At 36.0% G+C, this 22,119-nt stretch overlaps 2 protein-coding genes across 5 annotated transcripts in view; one reads left to right on the top strand and one right to left on the bottom strand.

Annotated features, from left to right (window-relative positions):
- Window positions 1–8,783, bottom strand: part of LOC309835803 (histone-lysine N-methyltransferase SETDB2-like) — a 74,814-nt gene extending 66,031 nt beyond the window's left edge. For 2 of the 3 annotated variants that reach the window (XM_082675497.1, XM_082675498.1), the window contains exons 1-3: window positions 8,678–8,760; window positions 2,530–2,655; window positions 1,443–1,508 (exon numbers count right to left, since the gene is read on the bottom strand). In XM_082675497.1, the coding sequence (XP_082531623.1) occupies window positions 1,443–1,508; window positions 2,530–2,655; window positions 8,678–8,693 (208 nt within the window). In that variant the 5' untranslated portion in view covers window positions 8,694–8,760. Of the gene's footprint in view, window positions 1–1,442; window positions 1,509–2,529; window positions 2,656–8,677 lie in introns of all 3 variants that reach the window. The other variant, XM_082675496.1, reaches the window with a different exon arrangement.
- A 6,639-nt stretch (window positions 8,784–15,422) lies between these two features.
- The window catches only part of CAB39L (calcium binding protein 39 like), a 98,438-nt gene continuing 91,741 nt past the window's right edge, over window positions 15,423–22,119 (top strand). The window contains exon 1 of one of the 2 annotated variants that reach the window (XM_082675732.1): window positions 15,423–15,464. The gene's annotated coding sequence lies outside the window, so the exon portion shown is untranslated. The remainder of the gene's footprint in view (window positions 15,465–22,119) is intronic. The other variant, XM_082675733.1, reaches the window with a different exon arrangement.

The raw sequence follows: 22,119 nt of genomic DNA, 5'->3' as shown, positions 1-22,119 counted from the left end.
GGGACGCGTGCTCGTGCCCCGGTCCCGGAGGATCCCACATGCCGCGGAGCGGCTGGGCCCGTGAGCCATGGCTGCTGAGCCTGCGCGTCCGGAGCCTGTGCTCCGCAACGGGAGAGGCCGCGGCGGTGAGAGGCCCGCGTACCGCAGGAAAAAAAAAAAAAAAAAAAGAATCAAAACAAAACCCAACCTATATTCTTTTAGTGGGAAAGATTGTTTCAGAAAGAAAAAAAAAAAAGTTGCTTAGAATTAATTCCTCTTACCACCTCCTGCATTTAAAAGCTTCTCTTGCAAAGCAAATGTAATCCCTTAAGGATGTGTTGATTCCAAGTGCTATTGAAGGATACTGAAAGACTGTTTTCTTAAAGAATCTACTCTTCTAAAACTGTACATTAGCTACTGAAATTGAAAATACTTTTGAATAACAAAAGCTTTCTTTAAAATAAACTTGGGACTTCCCTGGCGGTCCAGTGGTTAAGACTCCTCTTTTCCACTGCTGTGGCATGGGTTCAATCCCTGGTCAGGGAACGAAGATCCCGCATGCCTCGGCACAGCAATCAATAATCAATCAATCAATAAATCAATAAAACTAAACTGATGATGTTAAGCCATTTTTCAGAGATTTAAAACCTTATGGCTCCAAATTATGAGTTAAAATAATTATAATTTGTTGAAATATTTACCAATATTAATTAAAATTTAGTAAATGTACCTCCTCAACACTTTAGCAAATTAATGATAGTCTAAGATTTATAGGACAGTGATTCTGATAAAATAACTTGCTTTTTAATTAAAAAAAATTTTAATTGACATATAGTTGATCTATAATGTTGTGTTAGTTTCTGGTGTACAGCAAAATGATTCAGATATATATATATATATAAAAATATATACACACACACATATTTTTTCATATTCTTCTCCATTATGGTTTATTATAGGATATTGAATATAGTTCCCTGTGCTATACAGGACTTGTTATTTATCTAAAATAACTTTTCAATTTTTCTTTTTATAATCCTGGTACATTATCTTTGTTCAATTACTTCTAAAATAAATTTGTTAGACTGATGGTCTAATAATAATCTAGAAATGAAAAAAATTTCCATCAATTTATCTATACCAGAATGTGCCTTTTAGTATTGTTCTTTACACAAAGTATCAATAGGTTTATAGTGGTGTGGAGTCTTGGAATTCTATTTGCCCTGCTTATAGTAGAAGCGTTTTTGAAAAAGAGATACAATTCTTCCCGGAGAGGTTTAGTAGAGTATGCATTTCCTATGGGGTAGGACTTTTTGTTTACTAGGGAAACTGATTTCCATATATGGATCTTACAGTTTTATTTTTAAACTGTCTTCAGTTAACTTGACATAATTAAGGCTGGCTTGCTTCAAAGCAAGAAAACAGCAGAGAATATTCTAGATTGGGATTAGAAATGTACATACCCCATATCAAAGTTGAATTATTATTTATAGTTGCTTCCTTCACTAGAATCATTGCTTGGATGTATTCTGTTAAGGAAAGGAAAAAAGAATGAAAACAATCAGCAGCAGTATCACCTTCACTCAAGATGTCAGCTACTGTACTAGGCAATTTACATATTTTATCTCATTCAATCTTCACAACTCCTCTAAGAGGTTCTTATGATTATCTACTAAATACATTAAAGACAAAGAAATTAAGGCCTAGTGGTTAAGCTGTTTATTCCAGGTCAATAAGCTAGGAAGTGGCAGAACTGGATTCAAACCTAGATATATCTGATTCATGAAGGAATGAGAAGGAATATTAAAATGAAAAATACTATTAATTTTGTGGACAAGCACATCATAGATTAATGTCATAAGAACATCCATAAAGTATTAAGAATATCCTGGGGAAAAATAAAGGATAGTCAGGGGAGATTTTGCTTAAAAATCATATGTTCTGATGGAATGAAGGAAATTTCCATATAAAAGTCTATGTTCTACAACCACTTAGGTTGAAGACAAAGAAGCAGAAAAAATACTGGGATGACTGAACTGACTGCCTATGTAGAACGCAAGGTTTGCTTTCTGAAGACTACTAAGGCAAGTTCTGTTTAAAGCAGGCAAAATATATTTATATATTTACTTTTATATTAAAGAAAATAAGTTATCTCTGAATGATTGGGTAATACATAATTTCTGTTATATTCTTCTATATGTATCAAATGTTCTACAATGAGTTTTGCAATACATTCCCCAAAAAAAAGATAAAGTGAGGGAGAAGAAGGTAGCCTGAGATAAATAGAGATAAATTCAGCAGCTATTATTCAAAGTAACCAGCTTCATCCAGTTTTACAAAATGTCCACAGTATGGTAAAAACAAGTGTTTATAGAAGCAGGACACACACACACACACAAAAAGCAGGTAGAACTGATGTTAGGTTCTTAAAAAACAAAAGAAGTTATTTGACTTTTAAAACGAACAGCAATACTGGAAACAGAATTATATTATATTATCAGTGGGTAATATTCAGCATTAAATGTACTGAACGTTTTTATTGCTTCATACCTTTATTTGTGGCAGATCCATCTTTGATCTTTCGTTTCAGTGACTGCAGCACATTTTGCACTTGTTCAAATATGAAATCCACTTTCCCATCATCTTCTAGCTCCATCCAGAAAGTTTTTGCATCACCTAAAGAAAAAATAATAGCCTAAGAGCTCAGTAGACATAATTTTCCTAAGGCACATGTTATTAAAAATATACTTGGTTTCTAAATAAAAATCAAAATTTAACTGGCCTATTACTTTCCTTGAAGAAAAAGATTTTGGTCACTGTTTCTTTACAACGACCTACAAGCAAAAAATATGACCTGGGTATCTCACTTATTTCTAATTAAATAATAATTAAAAAATTAAAAAAAATAATTAAAAATATTTTTTATAATTAAAAAAATGTGTTGAAATGTGATAATTAAATGTGATAATTAAAAAAAAATGTGTTGAAAACTTCAGTGACACTTTTTTTTTTTAACTTTAAATGCCTAAACAATTTATTTTTCTTTCTGTGTAGTGACACTATTTCTTGACTGGAAAACAGCAGGAATGACTTCATGCTAGGGGTGGGAGTGGGTGTATTTATAGACACATTCATTTTAAAAGTTTCAAGGACATAACCTCCATTGAGTATGGAAGTGGAGGGTTCCAGAAGGAAACATCTCAACAATTGTTGAAATAACTAAATGTCTAACAATAATGCTTTAAAAACTATCTTTGATAGTAACTTTTTAATAATTATGTTGACTGAAAGAAAAACGCACAAACAAGTTGCACATTATGTTTTATTTGGCAAACTACTGAGGACCACAGCCTGGGAAACAGCCTCTCAGACAGCTCTGAGGAACTTCTCTGAAGAGGTAAGGGAGGAGCCAGGATATACAGAAGTTTTTTGCTGGGGGGAGTGGGGGCTGGGGGGTGGTGGTAATAAAACATGTAGTCAAACATCAAAAGACTACTGCTAATCACAAAAGACAGACATCTCAGTTTAATGATTTTAGTGCTTTTCTGTGTCTGGGGAGATGCAAGAGTTTGGGCTCATTGAAGTTATTCCTCAGACATGCATCTTAACTATCTAGGACTAGTATCCGGTTTTTCTACACTCTGAATTCCCCTCAGGGCGTGCTGCTGGGGGCAGATGCAGTGGATGATGGCTTGATGGCAGGCAATATTCACTGTTTACTGAAATGGCAGGTAACATTTTTTGTTCACACTTACAGGAGGCAAAATATGTTTAAAACTTTTATAGATAAAGTTATATAGATAAGCCAACATTTCAGATGCCCAGCAAGCTAACACCTTAAAAATTTTCTAGCGAAATCATCCTTTCAAAGCTGAAAACAGAAATACGAGAAATGCAATTAAAATAAATTGGCGAAAGTCAAATCTTACACCATGTTTAAAAGTAACAGGGGCTTCCCTGGTGGCGCAGTGGTTGAGAGTCCGCCTTCCGATGCAGGGGACACGGGTTCGTGCCCCAGTCCGGGAAGATCCCACATGCTGCGGAGCGGCTGGGCCCATGAGCCATGGCCGCTGAGCCTGTGCATCCGGAGCCTGTGCTCCACAACGGGAGAGGGGCCACAACAGTGAGAGGCCCTCATACCGCAAAAATAAATAAACAAAAATAAAAGTAACAAAAAATACCTAAAATGTTAAACACAAATTATTTATAAAATATATAAAATTAATGTATAAAATGTTTAAAATGAATAGGGCCTTAAGCAAAGGAGAAACATAACAGTAACTGCACTGTAGAAAGGTCACTTGAGAAGCCATTGGGAGGATTAATGAGCAGACAGCGTAGTAAGTTTACAAAAAATACATTTTCCTTAATATTAAAAATTAAACCCAGAACCTCCAAGTTGGTAATGGAGTGAGATTCTTCAAAAGAGGCTTAGGACTCAGAGTCCCAACTCTCCCTGGCAGTCATCTAACCAAAGGGGGACCTCTGGCTAATTAGGGCTGCTGCTACCATAGAAGCCTCAGGAGGGGTGCTGTTTCCCTGTTAACTCTCTGGCCTGATGTGTACTACACAAGACTAAGCCTACTTTTCCTTTTTCCCCATAGCACAGTTCAGACAAAGGTTTCAACATTTGAAAAAAATGCAATGTGAAAGGACAAAAGGAATGAGAAATTATGTTTTAGAGACAGATAGGGGCTGACATAGCCTTGAGTGCCATGCTAAGCAACTTTATTTTTATATGGAAGTCTATAGGGAGCCACTCAAGAGGTTTAAGCATCTTATTATGTTACTAATTTTGCTTCTAAAAAATCACTAAAGTGGCAGTGGGAAGAGGGACGAGACAAGAATGATTTCTATATTTCTGACTCAGGCAACCATATGTATAATAATGGTATCCACTGCGATAGGGAATAAAGGTAGAGAGACAAGTGAGAAATTCAAGTAGGGTGAGTAAACTGGATGCACAGGCTCCAGGGTAAGATCTGATCCAGATATACAAATTTTGGAGTCAATAGCACACAAATTCTTGCTAAAGCCACAAAATAGATGTGATTAGAGAGAATCTGTAGAATGAGAAGAGGGTCTTCTGTAGAACATCAACATGGAGTGCTTACTAAATACATCGATAATGACCTAGGTATGTGTACATGTATATATCTATATTTCTCCATCCATCACTTGAAGAGCTTCAGGACATTGGTACAGAGAATCTCTGGACACCTTTGAGCCTGTTATCAGCAAACTGTAGTCTATGAACTCCTGGGAGTTCCCAAATCCTTTCAGACAATACGCTAGGTCAAACTATTTTAATAGTAATATCAAGACATTATTTGCCCTTTTCTTCCCTATATTGACATTAACTGATGGTTCAAAAGCACTGGTGAGTAAAAATGTTGGAGCCTTAGTGTGAATCAAGGCAGTTGCACCGAACTACTAGTAAGTCATTATTATTATTTACCACCAATTTCACTTAAGAAGGTCTTTGATAAAGCAACATAAATAATTACCAAAAAAAATAATAATTACCACAGTACAATGGCTGTTTCAAGGAAAAGCACTAGGGAGATTGTTTGAGTTGTAAGCTAAACTAGCTGGGTTTTTTTTTTTTCATAGAAAACCATTTTTCCTTAAAAGAACCACTAATAAAAATTGTTTTTTTCCAACTTGGGTGTTTGGTACACATTTTCTCAAACATGAATAAAGGGAGCCTATCACTTGAAGGACAAAAGTAACAGCATTTGTTGCTAATGAAAAATTCAAGTTATCAAGTTGAAACTGAAAATTTAGAAAACTTGCATCTGCCATGGTAAGCTTGAGAGCTTCTCAATAACTAATCACTTTTTGATGAGATTGGTAGCAATATTAACAAATGTAATTTTTAAATACTGTATGATTAAATGTGTCAACATTTGGAAAAATCTGCATAATTCATTGAACCAATGTTTTCCAAGTGGCCAATGCATGATGTTATAAAATCATACATGTGTAAAAGGCCCATCAAAGTGCAAGACAAACCAATGGATTTTTAATGTAACAGTGTAAAAAAAAGCTCACTGATAAGAATTCAGATTCCACACTGTAACTAACCTTGAAGGAATGACTACTTGTTGAGTTTTGTAGTTGTATCAAAGAAAAATATCCATAATTATCTGAGAGGCTATTAAAATATTCTTCCTTTTTCCAACTTCTTGTCTGTGTGAAGCTTCATTTTCTTTATACATTTACACCAAAGCAACATATCACAACAGACTGAATGCAGAAGATCTGAGAATCTCTCTTCTATTAAGCCAACTATTAAAGAGATTTGTAAAAATATAAAACAATGGTTTTCTCACTAATTATTTTCATTTCAGAAAATAGTTATGTCTCACAAAAATGTAATTTGTTAACATGTTGGGTTTATTATTTAAAAAAAAATAAGCCAATTACCATTTTTGAAGCTTCTCAGTTTTCTAATATAGTAAATATGAATAGATATTATCCACATAAACAAAAGCTGTTAGGGGTTTTAAACACTTTTAAGAGTATAAAGTAGTCCTGAGACCAAAAGAAAGTTTGAAACCGCTGGCCTAGATAACTGTCCAGTGAAATTAGTACTACAACCTGTAAACAATCCGCATATTACAAGTATGTTAAAGGGTGGTGAAACTATTCTGTATGATACTGTAGTGGTGTATACATGACATTATGCATTCGTCAAAACCTATAGAACTTGAAAGCACAAAGAGTGAAGCTTAATGTATGCAAATTTTAAAATATCATTTAAGAGATCAGGGATCCCAGGAAGGAATGTATACACAACCTCTCTGAAGGGCTGAGTGGAAAAGGTGCTGACCTAAATAACTTTGGAAATAAATGGACTCTGTAAAACTACAGGCAAAAGGAAGTTGCACAAGCACTGAGGTGTCACACCTGGGAATAAGTTTACAGTACTTCTGATACTGCTATACACATATACTAGAATCGAGCAATTAAATAAATGGATAACAGATAATGGGAATTTATAGATAAGCAAGGAGAGTAAGCTAGAATAATCCATGTGGTAATGGATTAGAGCCAGAAACATCAGTATAAACTCATGTTTAGCTCAATACAGATACAGATGGTTACATATAGAAATATTTATAGATATGTGTATATACAATTATATTTATATATACTTTGCTCTGTCAGCTGAGAGGGCCAGAAGCAAGACAACCCAATAACAAATGAATACACCTACTGCCCAGATCTTAGTTTGTAATACCATTCTCCAATAAAAGGAATCAGGAGGGCTCATTCAAGGACTATGCCAATATACAAGATGAGCCTGGAGCATCATATAGTACCAGAAAATAAGGAAGTGCTAAAAACAAAGAACAAAACAAAAACCACCTACATTGATGGGGGTATGTCAAAGAGACAGGAAGCTGACCGAAAGGGTTCCAAATGCCTAATCCTGGGACAATTTGAAGAACAAAATGAAACAGTACTGGCTTATAACCCAAAGTATACAGTAAGTATCCATGAATCCATACTGATGTAAATAAATGATTGAATAAAACATATACTGGGGAAAGGAAACAAATCTCCCTTGCAGAAGAATTCTGAAAAATTAATGTAAATATTCTGTTCTCAAAGAGGAGGAGCATAAATTCATGTTCCTTAAGTATGGGCTACACACAGTGAATTCCTGTCAAAGAGTATAGTAGAGAAAGGGAGAAAAAAAGAGAGTAGTAATTTACAGTGGAGAAGCCACTTAACACTATGTCAGCCAGGTGATCTAGCTCAACAACAGCAGGTGAGAAATCATGTTGGTAACATGCGCCCTTGATATCATTTCATAAAACTGACACTTTACCTCTATGGTCTTCCTCCCCAGAATCCACTACCCCAGTCTAATCGCGAGAAAAACAAAAATCAGTCAAAAAAGTCCAATGAAGGGGCATCTTACAAACACTTGGATACAAAATCTTACAAAAACAAGGGAAGTCTGAGAAACTGTCATATGCAAAAGGACCCTAAGGAGACATAAGTAAATGTAATGTATCCTGGATGGGATCCTGGAATAGAAAAAGACATAAAGTAAGGAAATAAGAATAAACTATGGACTTCAGTTAATTATAATGGGTCAATAATGGTTCATTAATTGTAACAAATGTACCAGCCAAATGTAAGATTTTAATCACAGGCAGAACTGGGTGCAGAGAATATGAGAACTCTCTGTACTATCAATTTTTCTGTAAATCTGTAAGTTTTCTAAAAAGAAGAAAGTGTATTTTTTTTTTTTTTCGGTACACGGGCCTCTCACTGTTGTGGCCTCTCCCGTTGCGGAGCACAGGCTCTGGATGCACAGGCTCAGCGGCCATGGCTCATGGGCCCAGCGGCTCCGTGGCATGTGGGATCCTTCCGGACCGGGGCATGAACCCGTGTCCCCTGCATCGGCAGGCGGACTCTCAACCATTGCGCCACCAGGGAAGCCCAAAGTGTATTTTTAAAAAGTACATTAAGATACTGACTTAGTATTACAGATACACAACTAATTATAAAGACAATCAAAATTGTTGCTACATGAGAGTAAGTCCTATAAATCCTATTAATTCTTTCTAATTCAGAAAAGTTACTTGCACAGAAAAACCTTGAAAATTCCACAATTCAGCTTCATTAAGTAGTCTATATACTTTTAAACATAAAGTTTAACAATGGTTTTTCAACCTACCATTTTTTTCTCCCATCTTTTGGTGTTGTTTACAAACATAAAATTCTTCGAAATTAACTTTATCAAAGAACTGAATCACTTTGATTGTAGAATATAACTGGAATCCAACTGTGGTCTCTATGAAATTTGCAGTACTCAGAGAAAATACATCATTATACCACTCTAAACCAAATATTCTTTGATACTTGAATTTTCAAGTAGAAATTGTGGTTGAAGAAACTTTCAGAAATGATCACTAGTCCAACTTAATGACAAGTCCATGCATCTTCATCAAGTGAATACATATAGTCGTATCAGATCATTGACAATATTATTTTAAAAATAAAAAGCAACTCCATCTTTCGGTCCATGAATGCATGAAACATTCTGTAAGGAAAACAATAAGGAATGGTGCATATTGGTAAATAATAAAATATATAAGAAAAAAGAGATTGTTATAACAATAGCGCTATCTTTTAAAACAGCATGAACTATTATGAAAAAAGAATACATATTAACTGGAAAAACATGTAAAATATCAATATTAGGAAAATTACGGAAAAATTAAGAATCATCTACTTAATATGTTAATTAACAGAAAAATTAAGAACTATCTACTTAATATATGTTAATTAATATAAATTAACTCCATTTTATAAAACTTTAAAAAACTTTTTAAATGGGGATAATAATGCTAACTACCTCAAAAGATTGTTGTGAGGTTAAGACTTAATCACCTAGAATACCTGGCACATTACAAAGGACTCAATAAATGCTAGCAATTATTATTATTCTTTCACTATATATACTTTTAAAACAAAATTTGAATTTTAGTATGTATAATTTTTTATAATCTTTCATTGATAATATATCCTGTACTTTCTCTCGTCATTAATGTTTTCCTGTAATATGACTTTTAAGTGGCTGTATAATGTACTTTGGTCAATAATCCATATATTAAATTACACTAAAGAACAATTATTATGTTCTTTAGTGTAATATGAACAATTATAAACAATAATTATGCAATTATTAAAATTTAATAAGTTAATAATTAGTACTATAAACCTGTATAGTGTACATTTAGATTATTTCTATTTTTCCAGTATAATAAATAAGGCTGGAATATATCTTATGCATATCTGATTATTTCCTGAAGACATACACCTAGAGGTAGAACTAAAAGGTCAAAAAGAGATCAGCAATTTTAGTCTCAAGGTGTTAGTCAACATATACATTCTTCTCCCACTGCCACACCAAATCTGCAGAAATGGTAATTTTTTTTGTAATTAAAAATATAAAGTCATGTTGAAAACAAAAAGGGAATTCTCTATAGATTGAGTCTGTGCAACCTCTCTGGGGAAAGGAAACAGATGGGAAGTTGCAGAGATAATGCCAACCACAAACACATCACCACGGCAAAAGGAAGAGTAAATCCTCTCAGAGGAGATGAATACACAACCAAGAACCATCAAACATATGAAGAAAGCTACACCATGAAAAAGACTTAACAAGCCTACCAAACTGATGAACTTATATTAAGGAGGAGAATTAATAGAGCATCCTGAAAATAATTTTAAAGCAAATACTGTATTTAATATCAAAGAGCTAAAGAAGGAAACCTCATCTATGAAAAAACATACAATTTTTTAAAATAACCAATTGGCTATCTTGGATATAAAAACAGTTATTGAATAAACTCAATAGATAGATATAATAGCATAGACTCAGATGAAGAGCCAGTTAGTAAACTGAGAGACCGAGTTGAGTAATTCACTCAGAACACAGAGCAAAGAAAAAAAAGGAGGGATAACTAGAATGAAGAGGCAATAATGACCAAAAAATTCTCAGAACTGGAAAACACATTAGCCTACTAATGTGGCTAGTGTGGGTAAGGGTCCATTGAGTATCAAGCAAGATAAACTTTTTAATACATACCACTAGACAAACCATGGATAAACTTCAGAATATCAAGAAGAAAGACAAAGTCTTAGAAACTTTCAGAAAATCTAGATTATCTAAAAGGAATGTTTATTAGACTGGTACTCAGACTTCTCATCAGAAATGCCAGATGCAAAGTGTTAAGGGAAAATAAGTCTGAATCCAGAATACTATTTCAGCCAAGGTATCTTTCAACGTGGGGGTTGGGGGGAAGGCTTTTACAGACACTCAAAGACTTTGAAAGAAATAAAGAAGTACTTCATGAATAAAAACTAACGTAGAAGGAAGTACTGAGGTAAAAGAAGCAAAAGTGAGCAAATAAATGAGTAAAACACATTAATGCTAGATAATTACAGATTAAAAATGGGTTTTAATGACGAAACCAAATTGCTGGAAGATATAACCATAGGAAATTTACATTCTTTTCTGAAGGAGGGATGGAAGAGGATTCTTGCAAGATCTGAGAAAATAAAGTAGAAGCATACTAAGTTCTTCGTAGGGAGGATATCAATACAAACGAAATGCAGACTTTGTTAGGAAAATATAAATTTAATAATTGTGTTAAAAATGTAAAAGTAGGGACTTCCCTGGTGGTCCAGTGGTAAAGAATCCGCCTTACAATACAGGGGACGTGGGTTCGATCCCTGGTCATAAAACTAAGATCCCACATGCCGCAGGGCAACTAAGCCCTCTCCCCGCAGCTACTCAGCTCAACTAGAGCCCGCGCACCCTCAAGCGTGCAAGCCACAGCTAAAGAAGCCCGCGCAAGACAACGAAGGGCCCGCGCACCGCAACTAAGACCGACGCAGCCAAAAATAAATAAAATTTAAAAATAATAAATAAATCTTTAGAAAAAAATGTAAAAGTAATCTATGAAAAAGAAAACAGAACAAAGAAAACCTCAATTAAAACCTTGGGGCAAACCTCAATTAAAATGAGAAATGGAAAAATATAAGATATAAAGGATACAATGGGAAGCAAGGTAAATAAGAGGACAAGAAAAAGGCCAATTATGTTAATAATCACAAAAAAGGTTAATGTGTTCAGTCTCACTTATTAAAGGACAGACTCTCAGATTAAATTGCAAGCAAAACCTAGCTATATTTTAAAATAAGGGACCCACTTAAATCTCACAAAATGTCATCAAAAGGTTGAAATGAAGGGATGTGAAAAAGAGACATACCAGCAAATACAAGAAGAAACATTCATATCAAACAAAATAGAAGTTAATATGAAAACCAATAAAAGAGACAAATATTTTACACTGACAGAACAATTCACCATGAATATCTAATTGAACTTATTGACTACCAACTAGGCTCAAGAAAAAAAGAAAAAAAAAAATTAGAGGGATAAGTACGAAAAGGAAATTAAAACAATTCAAGATCTTACCAGAGCTGCATGCCACACATCCCCATCTCTCACTCCCAGTATACCAGGTCCAAAAAGTTTTATAGAAGAATTCTACAAAACTTTCAAGGAATGGATAATTTCCATAGTATACAAACTGTTCAAGAGCAGAAAAAATATGGGCGGCTACTCAACATTTTTTTGAGGTTACTGTAACCTTGACGCATAAGAAAAGAAACTCAAGGCCAAACGCACTTCTTGGTATAGAAGCAAATATAGTAAGTAAAAACATGCAGCAGTAGAGTAAAAGTATGTTACCAAAGTATGGTTTATACCAGGAATACCCAAAAAGTTTAGCATTGTAAAGTTACTCAATGTAAATTTCTACATTAACAGATAAATAGAGGAAAACTATCATCTTAAATACAGAAAGACACACAAAAGAATTTCAATAAAAGTCAACAACTATTCTGGGGTGGGCCGGGGGCCGTGGGGGGGGGGGGCGGGGGGGAAGACAAGGACTCTTGCAAACTAGGAATAAAAGAGAATTTCTTTAACCCGATAAAGACTACCTACCAAAACAAAGAAGTAAATATCATATTCAATGAGGAAACATCAGAAGCATTTTTGTTACAGTCAGGCACCAGATGGGGACACTTGCCACCAATGGAAGTTTGGTACTGGAAGTCTTAGAGAAATACAGTAAAATAAAAAGAGACCTAAAGATTGTAAAGAAGAGAAAAATCTATCTGTAGAATAAATAATTGACAACTAACAAACTTAAAATTTTAACTTAAAGTTAAAAGCCAACCAAAGAGTTGGGAGAAAATGTCTGTAACATTTTTTAACAATGGTAACAAAAAGTGGACAGAGCCACAGACTCTAAAGAAATTTTTAAAAACTATACAGGATACACAGTAACCAGGATGCAAAAAGAACTCCTCAAATCATTAGGAAAAAGATAATTCAATAGAAAAATGGGCAATTTAAAAAAAGAAATTATAGAAACATATATATTACAGGTCAATAAACATATGAATAGATACTGCAGTTTTACTGGTAATCAGAGAATGAAAAAAATTTTTAAATGAGTATAATTTTCATCCATCAGATGGACAAAAAGTACAAAGATAGTATCTCATGTTGATCTAGATTGTAGGGAAATTGAACTGTCATACTTTGTAGGATGGGTAAATTAGTAGAAGTATTTTGGAGGCAAATTTGGCAATGCCTATTAAAAATGTTCATAACTTAAAACCAAGCAATTCCACTTTTAGGTATATATTCTTGAGAAACAGCACATGTGCACAGCAAAACAAATAAAAGGATATCCCTGCAGCACTGTTTGAAAGGTGAAAAACTGAACAACCTAATGTCCATCAAGAGGAGAATGGTAAATAAAATGCGCTACATAGTACATATCAAACAAAATATAATTTAACATGAAAATGAGACAAAGATAAATATTTTACATTAACAGAACAATTCAGTCATACATTGGAACACTATCGAGCAGGTGAAAGAAACGAGCTGTAAATAACATAACAAGCTATAAAATAACACGTTTACACTGCAAAAACACTGTCAAGTGAATAAAATTACAAAATTATATAGTATGATACCACTTCGATTTTTAAGAATTACAAATGCATATATGCACCTACAGAGAATATGTAAGTGTAAAAAAGGACTTGAAGGCTCTGCATCAAAGTCTTGAGTGTGGAATGGGAGAAGGGGGTAGGTAATGGATTGTGGATTGTGCTCTGTATCTGTAAGGTTCTAATTTCATAAAAGGAGAATGTAAAAATGCACTAATTTAAAAATTAAGTATATAACTTTCAAAAAGGGACTGTCCATTTTAAAGCCTTCTGGAGCATATTGCCAAACTGCCTTCCAGAAATGTTCTACCAATTTATACTTCCACCTGTAGCATATAAGCACACTCAGTAATAGCTTCGTTTTAAAGAAAGCTCTCACCAGTGTTGTTCATACCTTCTGAAAATTTAAAAGTAACTGAACTTACAAAATTAAAACATGTTTACTGAAGAAAATTTGCAAAATATAGTAAAGCACAAAGAAAATTTAAATCACTCATAATCTCATCATCCAGAGACAACCAGTGTTATTTGAGAGTGTAACAGGATTTTAAAATTTGCTCATATTTTTCCCCTTCTTTTTCATTTTGGCAGAAAAATAGTCTGTTTCGCTTCATTTTATGGTTCCTTTTCGTTTTTACAAATAGGCTCTTAGGAAACTGACCATTTCCTGTTATGTTTTAATTGTGATGACAGTAATGAACATTTATTGCATATAAAACATGTGACAGGCAGGCTTCTAAATACTTCACATGTTCGTATTAATGTGCCTAACAATCATGTGGGATAAATTAGCATGCCCGTTTTTCTCACAAGGAAGCTAAAGCCGCCACACTGTAAGTGGCAGAGAGCAACTAAGGAACCAAGCAGTCTGATTTTTGAGCCCGTTTTTTGATTATTTCAATCTACCGCCTCATTAATACATGCAGAGCTCACTGCAGGTTTCCACGTGCCGAAGAGCACAATTACATACTGTTCCTTATTTAACTACCTGTTGGGGATAATTTCTTATTGGATTGTGGTTAACGAGAGTCAGGAGCTCTTAGGATCTGACCTCAAGTCCGTGATCTTGGGTAGATGATTTTACTTATTTAGGGTTTGTGTGGTCTTACCTGTGAAATGGGTCAGTGGTTAAACCATCAAATTCTGCTTCTGGATTTTGGACTGCAGTCCACTCCCCGCAGCCCTTTTTACAGCCTCAGGTTCCCCAGGTGCTTAGGAATCACCTCACATGAAGATGTGCACCGGGTGACAAGAGACTGGAATGCGGGCTGAGAACTCAGAGCGCCCGCAGTCCCTTCTCCAGCCCGGGACTGCACGTGGGTGAAAGAAGGGAGGTGACAAGGGCTGGGATCCACGCGGCCGAGAGCTCCGCCGCGTTCCCGGGTGCTGGGCCGAAAGAGCCGTCGGGAGGGCCAACCACGACCGTGCCTCGGTTACACCGGCTCGACTGCGGTTTCCACGCCTCCCGCTCCGTTGGCGAGGCTGGGTTCCCCCGCGGGTCGGACTCCTCTCCCACTGCACGCCACCGAGACCCCACGGACCCAGGTACCCTCTGGCCGGGAAGTACTTCACCATTTACTAGACCTCACCTCAACAAAAACAGTCCCGCCTCGCTTCAGCAGGGACGGAGGACCGCCCAAACCCTAACGGCCAGGCCTAACGCGAACCCAAAATGGGAGGAGTCGGACACTGAAGGTTCCCACCACCTGGCCCGGAGCCCATTGGCTGCACACCCACTGGGTCCACGCCTCAGAACTTCCGCGCGCGTACCGTCGGCAACGCGGGAGCGCCGGAGCGCGCCGTCTCCCGATTGGCTGTCAGAACTCTCGGGTTGTCTCGCGCTCTCTGGCTGGACCAATGGGGATATCTGCAGTCGAGAGGACGGCATCGCTGGAGTGGTGGCTCAGCTGTTTCCTCTGGTAGGTGGTTGGAGCCATCTTGGGTGTGTCTGGGACGGGGCTGCTTGGCGGTTGAAAGCGTACTTAGCAGCTCAAGATGTAGAGGTGTTCTGAGGGAGCAGTGGAGGAGAGGAAGGGCCTGAGGAAACAGACCTGGCGCCTTCTTACTTCCCTGAAAGGGAAAGGTTTTCCTGGTCTGAGTCTCAGCCCTGGCTAGGAAGAGCGATAAATGGTGGCGGTGATGGGGAGCGCAGGCTTTGGTTGGTTTGTTATTGTCGGGGCTTGGCGAGGACTCTGATGCCTTAACAGTGATACCTTGGGTTCCAGGGAACTATTCCAATAATCTTTGTCTCGAAAAGATTCTGACCATCAGCCCTCTTTACTGACAAAGGAGGTTGGCTGATGGACTGCCTGATTCAGAAAGGAACAAGGCTGGTAATGGAAGGGGACAGGGGGAGATACCTCACGACTGTCCTCAGATTCGAAAGAGACGTCTTCATTTTCTGTCGTTTGCAAGGGAGTGACTGCTAAAGTGTTTGCCCTACTCGGTAGTTAACCTCTGACTAAGGCCCTCTTTTGGTAGTAGTGAGCGTCAGGTTCTGCGTTAGGGCAGTTTTATTCATTAAGTGTACAGCCAGCATTCCTGCAGTGGTCTTTTTTTAAAAGCAAGAAAGTAGTTGATCTTTGCAGAAACAGTGGAAATGAAGGAAGAATTTTGTCAAATTTTGGTTTTCCTTGTTACAATCTGCTAAAGATTTAGGAATCTCCGGGTTTGCCTTGGCATCCTTGGTTGCTTCGTCATGGGTAGGGAGAGGTTTTTGTAAGAAAAAGCATCTTAACTTCTCAGCTCTTTGGGGATGGGAGGAGGGAGACAGGAATTACCTCCTTTTCCTCCTTATTATTTTAAAAAATCGAAGTAGAATGCACGCATGGTCATTCATTTGAGGGGAAATTTTATCGGATCTGAAAACCTAGCTAAAAGGTTAATATTTTGTGATTAACTTCAGCAGTTTTGACACTCATGAGAAGAAAGCAAAGACACTTATTGCCTTGAGTTTAGTTTTCATTTATCCAAGGTTAACTGGTAACCCAACTCAAAAGTACCATGGCAGGAGTACCAAAGAGAACAGCAGTAAAATAATAATTGAAAATTAATTTTCTTTTACAATTTTACTTTTTATTCATGAGCCTTAAAAACTTAAATTGCAAGAGTTCAGTATCAGTAATTTAGTGGTGAGTTGATGGCTAGGTACTATGTACATAAGGAATGTTGGTGTCTGCGGAGAGTTTTGGAACCAACCCTGGGCGGATTTCCAGGGAGGACTGTATAGGCTATCAAAGTAAAGTTGGTGAGAATTCCCTGGCGGTCCAGTGGTTAGGACTCTGTGCTTCCACTGCAGGGGGCACGGGTTCAGTCCCTGTTTGGGGAACTAAGATCCCGCAAGCTGTGCAGTGCAGCCAAAAAAAAAAGTAAGCGATTGGTGGCTAACAAACAGCGATAACACAAAGGAGCTGCTCAGTAAATGTTTGCAAAAACTTTTGGATAGCGTTCACATATCATAGTTACTGGCATACATTCAAAAGTGTAATTGTTGATTGAATACATTTAAAACATACAGTAATTGGGAGGTATGGATATATACATTTTTTTAGCCTAACTGAAACATAATTTTTTAACCTGCTTTCTGGAAAACTTGACCTTCAATTTGTTTGAACTAAATTTATTTTTTGCTTCCACTTTATACATGTGAGTAATAATGAGGACAGGTTCATAAATCTTTTGTGAGGTCTGTTTATGAGATCCTACTATAAGGAAATTTAGATAATGAAAATGAACCCTCAAGTAATAATGCTGTAGTTGCATTTTTTCTTGAAAGCGTACAATCTCAGTAAATGATACCAAACATTAGTGCCTTCGATCTCTTCTGCTGAAGAAAATTTATTGCTTTTCTATTTTCTTTTTTTTGTTTTATTTTATTTTTTTATACAGCAGGTTCTTATTATCCATTTTATACATTTAGTGTATATATATCAATCCCAATCTATTTTCTTTTTAACACAACTTAAAGTCAAAATACTACGTTTACTATATTGCGTAAATATGTTCTGTATGTAATTTTAAAATAACAAATTAGGTAACTGTCTTCAGATTTTTCTTTGAAGAATACAGTTCTCTAGATTTCATAATATATAACCTGAAGATCTGTAGAAATTTTTTAAAATATCACTTTTGCATGAACAATGTTAAGTAACTAAGTAAAAGTCATTTAACTTAGATTGATATGTTAGAGATTATTTTTTTTTGCAATCTCATATATACAAATTTAGATTTTTTCCCCATTATCAAGTGACGCACCGTTTAATTATAAAAGAAAAAATTTGATGATACCTTTTAAATGAATATGTTTTGTGACAGAATGTTTATTAGAATCTCTTTATCTAATAGAGCATAAAAAAGTCAATAAAAACTGCTCTCAGAACCTGTTTGGAATTCTTGTGTTTGGTACTTAAAAAATTCAAAAGATTTTATGAGTGAAGGTTTTAGAGTGATTATAAGCACTTCTTTTTTATTATTATTAAAGTATAGTTGACTTATTATATTATTTTCAGGTGTAAACCACAGTAATTCAATATTTTTATAGATTACACATCATACGAAGTTATTATAAAATATTGACTGTATTTGTTATTGAACCAAACTTGAGTCTGGTCACCTGCCATGCAGCAAAGCCTATTTATTGACACTGGGTATGGTGAAGGAAAGTACACCATTTATTGTAGGGCCCAGGAAGGAGTATGGGCAGCTCATGCTCAAAAGACCCAAACTCCTGGATGGTTTTCAGGGGATCAGTTTTAAAAGCAACATTTGTGGGTGAGAGCTGCAAGATTCATGACTTTCTTCTGATTGCTTGGTGGTGAGGTAGCAGGATGACATTTCAGGAATCTCAATCATCAATCTTCTGGTTCCAACCAGTCTGGGGTCTAGTGCTTGAGAATGTAGTCACTGTCCTCCACCTGGGTGAGTGGGGGGCCTTAGTTCCTGACAAAGATATCTGTCAGATTGTTATGTATATCCCTTGAGGAGGAACTAGGATTCTGCTTTATTGCCGAATTACTGCCATTATTTTTCTTGTTTAACTGCTTTTCCTTTGTTTCTGCATTCTCTCATTTCCCTAATTAGTAACTGCCTGTGCCTGCTCTTTGGAACTCAGGGAAAGCCTGGAAGACTAGAGACATTTTTTACAAACAAAAAATGGGGGAAATGGAGGGGCTTTTGTACACAGGAGGACCCCCCCCCAAGACCTGTTTGATTTCAGTACCCCCTTTAGTTTGATATTCTTCTATCTTGAGAGGAACAGGTGTGGGACAAGAAATGGAATAAAGTTTTGGATAGAGAGGTTAATAATAAACTCAGCAGAGGAACTCAGTTTTAGGGGGACTCAGTTGCATATTCCCTGTGCTGTATATTACATTCTTGTAACTTTTTAATTTTATACCTAGTAGCTTGTACCTCTTAATCCCCTTCACCTACTTTGCCCCTTCCCCTACGCCCCTCCCCTTTGGTAGCCACTAGTTTGTTCTTTGTATCTTTGAGTCTGTTTCTGCTTTGTTATATTTGTTCCTTTGTTTTATTTTTTAGATTCCACATATAAGTAACAATACAAGCACCTCTTTATTTAAAAAAAAAATTAAAATGTGATAGGTTTTCCCCTCGTACTAAATTGCATATAATAATCATTCCTCTTTTTAAATTTATTTTTGAAGTACCAGAAATACCTTGCTGGGCCTCGTAAATAATTTTGACCATACAAATGTCACTTTGGGGGAACATTTTGAGATTTTCAGAAATATTTCTATATTCCTCCTTAATTTGGTGTGTTTCACCATTATTTTTCTGGTATTCAACCAATAAAGTCCATTATGGGAATAAATTAAATGATGTGACTAAAAATAAAAAATGACTTAAAACTATATAAAGATCATCCTACTGCATAGCACAGGGAACTATAGTCAATATCCTGAGATAAACTGTAATGGAAAAGAATATAATAAATGTATATATGTATAACTGAATCACTTTGTGGTACTGTAGAAATTAACCCAACATTGTAAATCAACTATACTTCATTTTTATTTTTTAAGAAGATTTATTATTTATTTATTTAATTTATTTTTGGCTGCATTGGGTCTTAGTTGCGGCACACGGGATCTTCTTTGAGGTATGCGGGATCTTTCCTTGCAGTGTGCAGGCTTCTTTCTAGTTGTAGCACGCAGGCTCCAGGGCATGTGGTCTCTGTAGTTTGCAGCACGTGGGCTTAGTTGCCCCACAGCCTGTGGGATCTTAGTTCCCTGACCAGTGATTGAACCTGCATCCCCTGCATTGTAAGATGGATTCTTTACCACTGGACCACCAGGGAAGTCCCTATACTTCAATTTAAAAAAAAAAGAAAAACAAAAAAAACCTATATAAAGATCAAAATGACTACTGCAGTTTGTGGTGTTCAGCTAATCAATGAAATTGATTGGATGCCTGAATCATGAGAATGTCCATTAACTACTGAAAATGATTGTGAGGTAAACACATGGGACATTCATATTTCACTTAAAGGAGTAAACTTTAAATTATTATATATATATATTTTTATTTTTTTTTGCAGTACGCGGGCCTCTCACTGTTGTGGCCTCTCCCGTTGTGGAGCACAGGCTCCGGTCGCGCAGGCTTAGCCATGGGCCCAGCTGCTCCGCGGCATGTGGGATCTTCCCTGACCGGGGCACGAACATGTGTCCCCTGCATTGGCAGGCAGACTCTCAACCACTGCGCCACCAGGGAAGCCCTATTTTGTTTTTTTTAAAGGATAGGGGAACTGAAACACTAAAGTTTTGCCTTTACTGTGACTTCTCCCTTTGAAATCTCATTTGTTCCTGCTGTTTAAACCATCATTTTTGTGCAAATGAGCCCTAATTCTAAAGTCAAGTTCTGCTCTCTTAAGCACTTAACACACATTTCTCACAGCCTTTTGGACAATTCGATCTACTCAATTTATATACTACTCTTCCTCTTTCATGTTTCCTATCTTGATTAATGGGATAAGCATCTTCTGAGTGGCTCAGATGTAAAACTTCAAATTCTTACCTCTCCTTTTGCCCAATTGTATAATCTGTAGCTTTAGCCTCCAAAATGGCTTTCTTCATTTTCTGCTCTCACTGCCACTGCCCTAATTTAGGCCTTCCTTTTCTTTTTCTTAACAACATTTTATATGCCATTGTATGATTGACAAAGCCCATACTCCTTAACTTGAAATTTGTATTAGTTAAGATACAGGTTTGGCTTCTGTAATGGAGAAACTGAAAAATAATTGTGGTCTAAAATAATATTTTTTTAATAAAATAAAAAGTTTATTTCTTTCCTGTGTAAAAGTATGAGCTGACCAGGTAGCTTTGCTAGAAAAAGTTGTCAGGGGCCCAAGCTCTTTCTAACCTGTTGCTCTGCTATCCTCATACAGCTCCATCTTGTGGACCAAGATGGCTGCTTCACTTCCTGCCATTATATGCCACAGGCTTTTAACTTAAAGGCTAAAATATATGGGGGCGGGGAGTGGGCAGAATATTTGCAAGTGGTAGTAGGAGTAGGATTTTATTTTCAACCTTGGGTTTTAGAAAGTTATTTTTAATATCTTTACAAAATAAAGTAACAATTTCATCATTTCTGTTATGATTTCATGAACTTTTGATGATTCTGTTAGGTTCCTTCAGTTACATTTGGGAGAAGTAAGGTGGGTTGCTGTGACCCTCAAATATTGTGCTCATGGCCTATCACTTGCAGACCTAGGGACTGGTACTTTCCTTTTCTCTGTGTGTAAAAATGATTTACATTGTCCAAAATTACTTTCTTTTGAAAGTAATCAATGCCTAGCTCAACTTCCTCTTAAAGTATAAATAGGTTTCATTCAATCACAATCTCTTCTAATCATGCTGTATTCAAATTGTGCATTTTATACAATGGTACTTGCTTCTTACAAGCTTGTGAGAAACAAAATAACTCCCTGGAAGGCAAGACTACTTCCTGAGTCTGATGAACACGTTTGTATGTAGTTAATATTCGATAAATGTTTGTTCATTTGAAGTATATTTCATTTTTCAAATAGAATAAAGAATTGAGTGGGGAGGTCAAAGGTAGGCCTATATTGCTTTACATGTGAAGTGTGGTCTATACTTTTGGCGAGTGTATTCATTTCTTACAAATCAACATATAAAAACATCAGTACCCGACAGAAAATGAGCAAAGGACATGGACTCATGGTGACAAAAGTACAAGTACAAACGGCTTCCATGAAAAGTATTTAACTTGTAATTAAAGAAATAAATACTTAAAGCAATTTGTTGGAATGCATCAGAGACATAAATATGTATACTCTTTGACCCTTTCTAGGAAGCTTCTGTGAAAATGGAGATGGAGTCAAAACTTTTTGATCACAATGTAATTTTGTACTTGTGAAAAATTGGAAATAAAAATTACCTAATGGTGGAAGAATGGTTTTATAAATTACGGCACACCCATCACAATAGGCTATATTTCAACCTTTTAAAAGGATTGTTTTCAAAGGGTATTTAGTGATACAGGCTATTTAATGACATAGAAAAATGATCATTATTTTTGTTACATGAGAAAAGTATA

Source organism: Grampus griseus (assembly GCF_964374135.1).
Source record: "Grampus griseus genome assembly, chromosome: 18".
Classification (NCBI taxonomy): domain Eukaryota; kingdom Metazoa; phylum Chordata; class Mammalia; order Artiodactyla; family Delphinidae; genus Grampus; species Grampus griseus.
The sequence above is the reverse complement of the archived record's forward strand: the minus strand, read 5'-3'. Positions and strand labels throughout refer to the sequence as shown.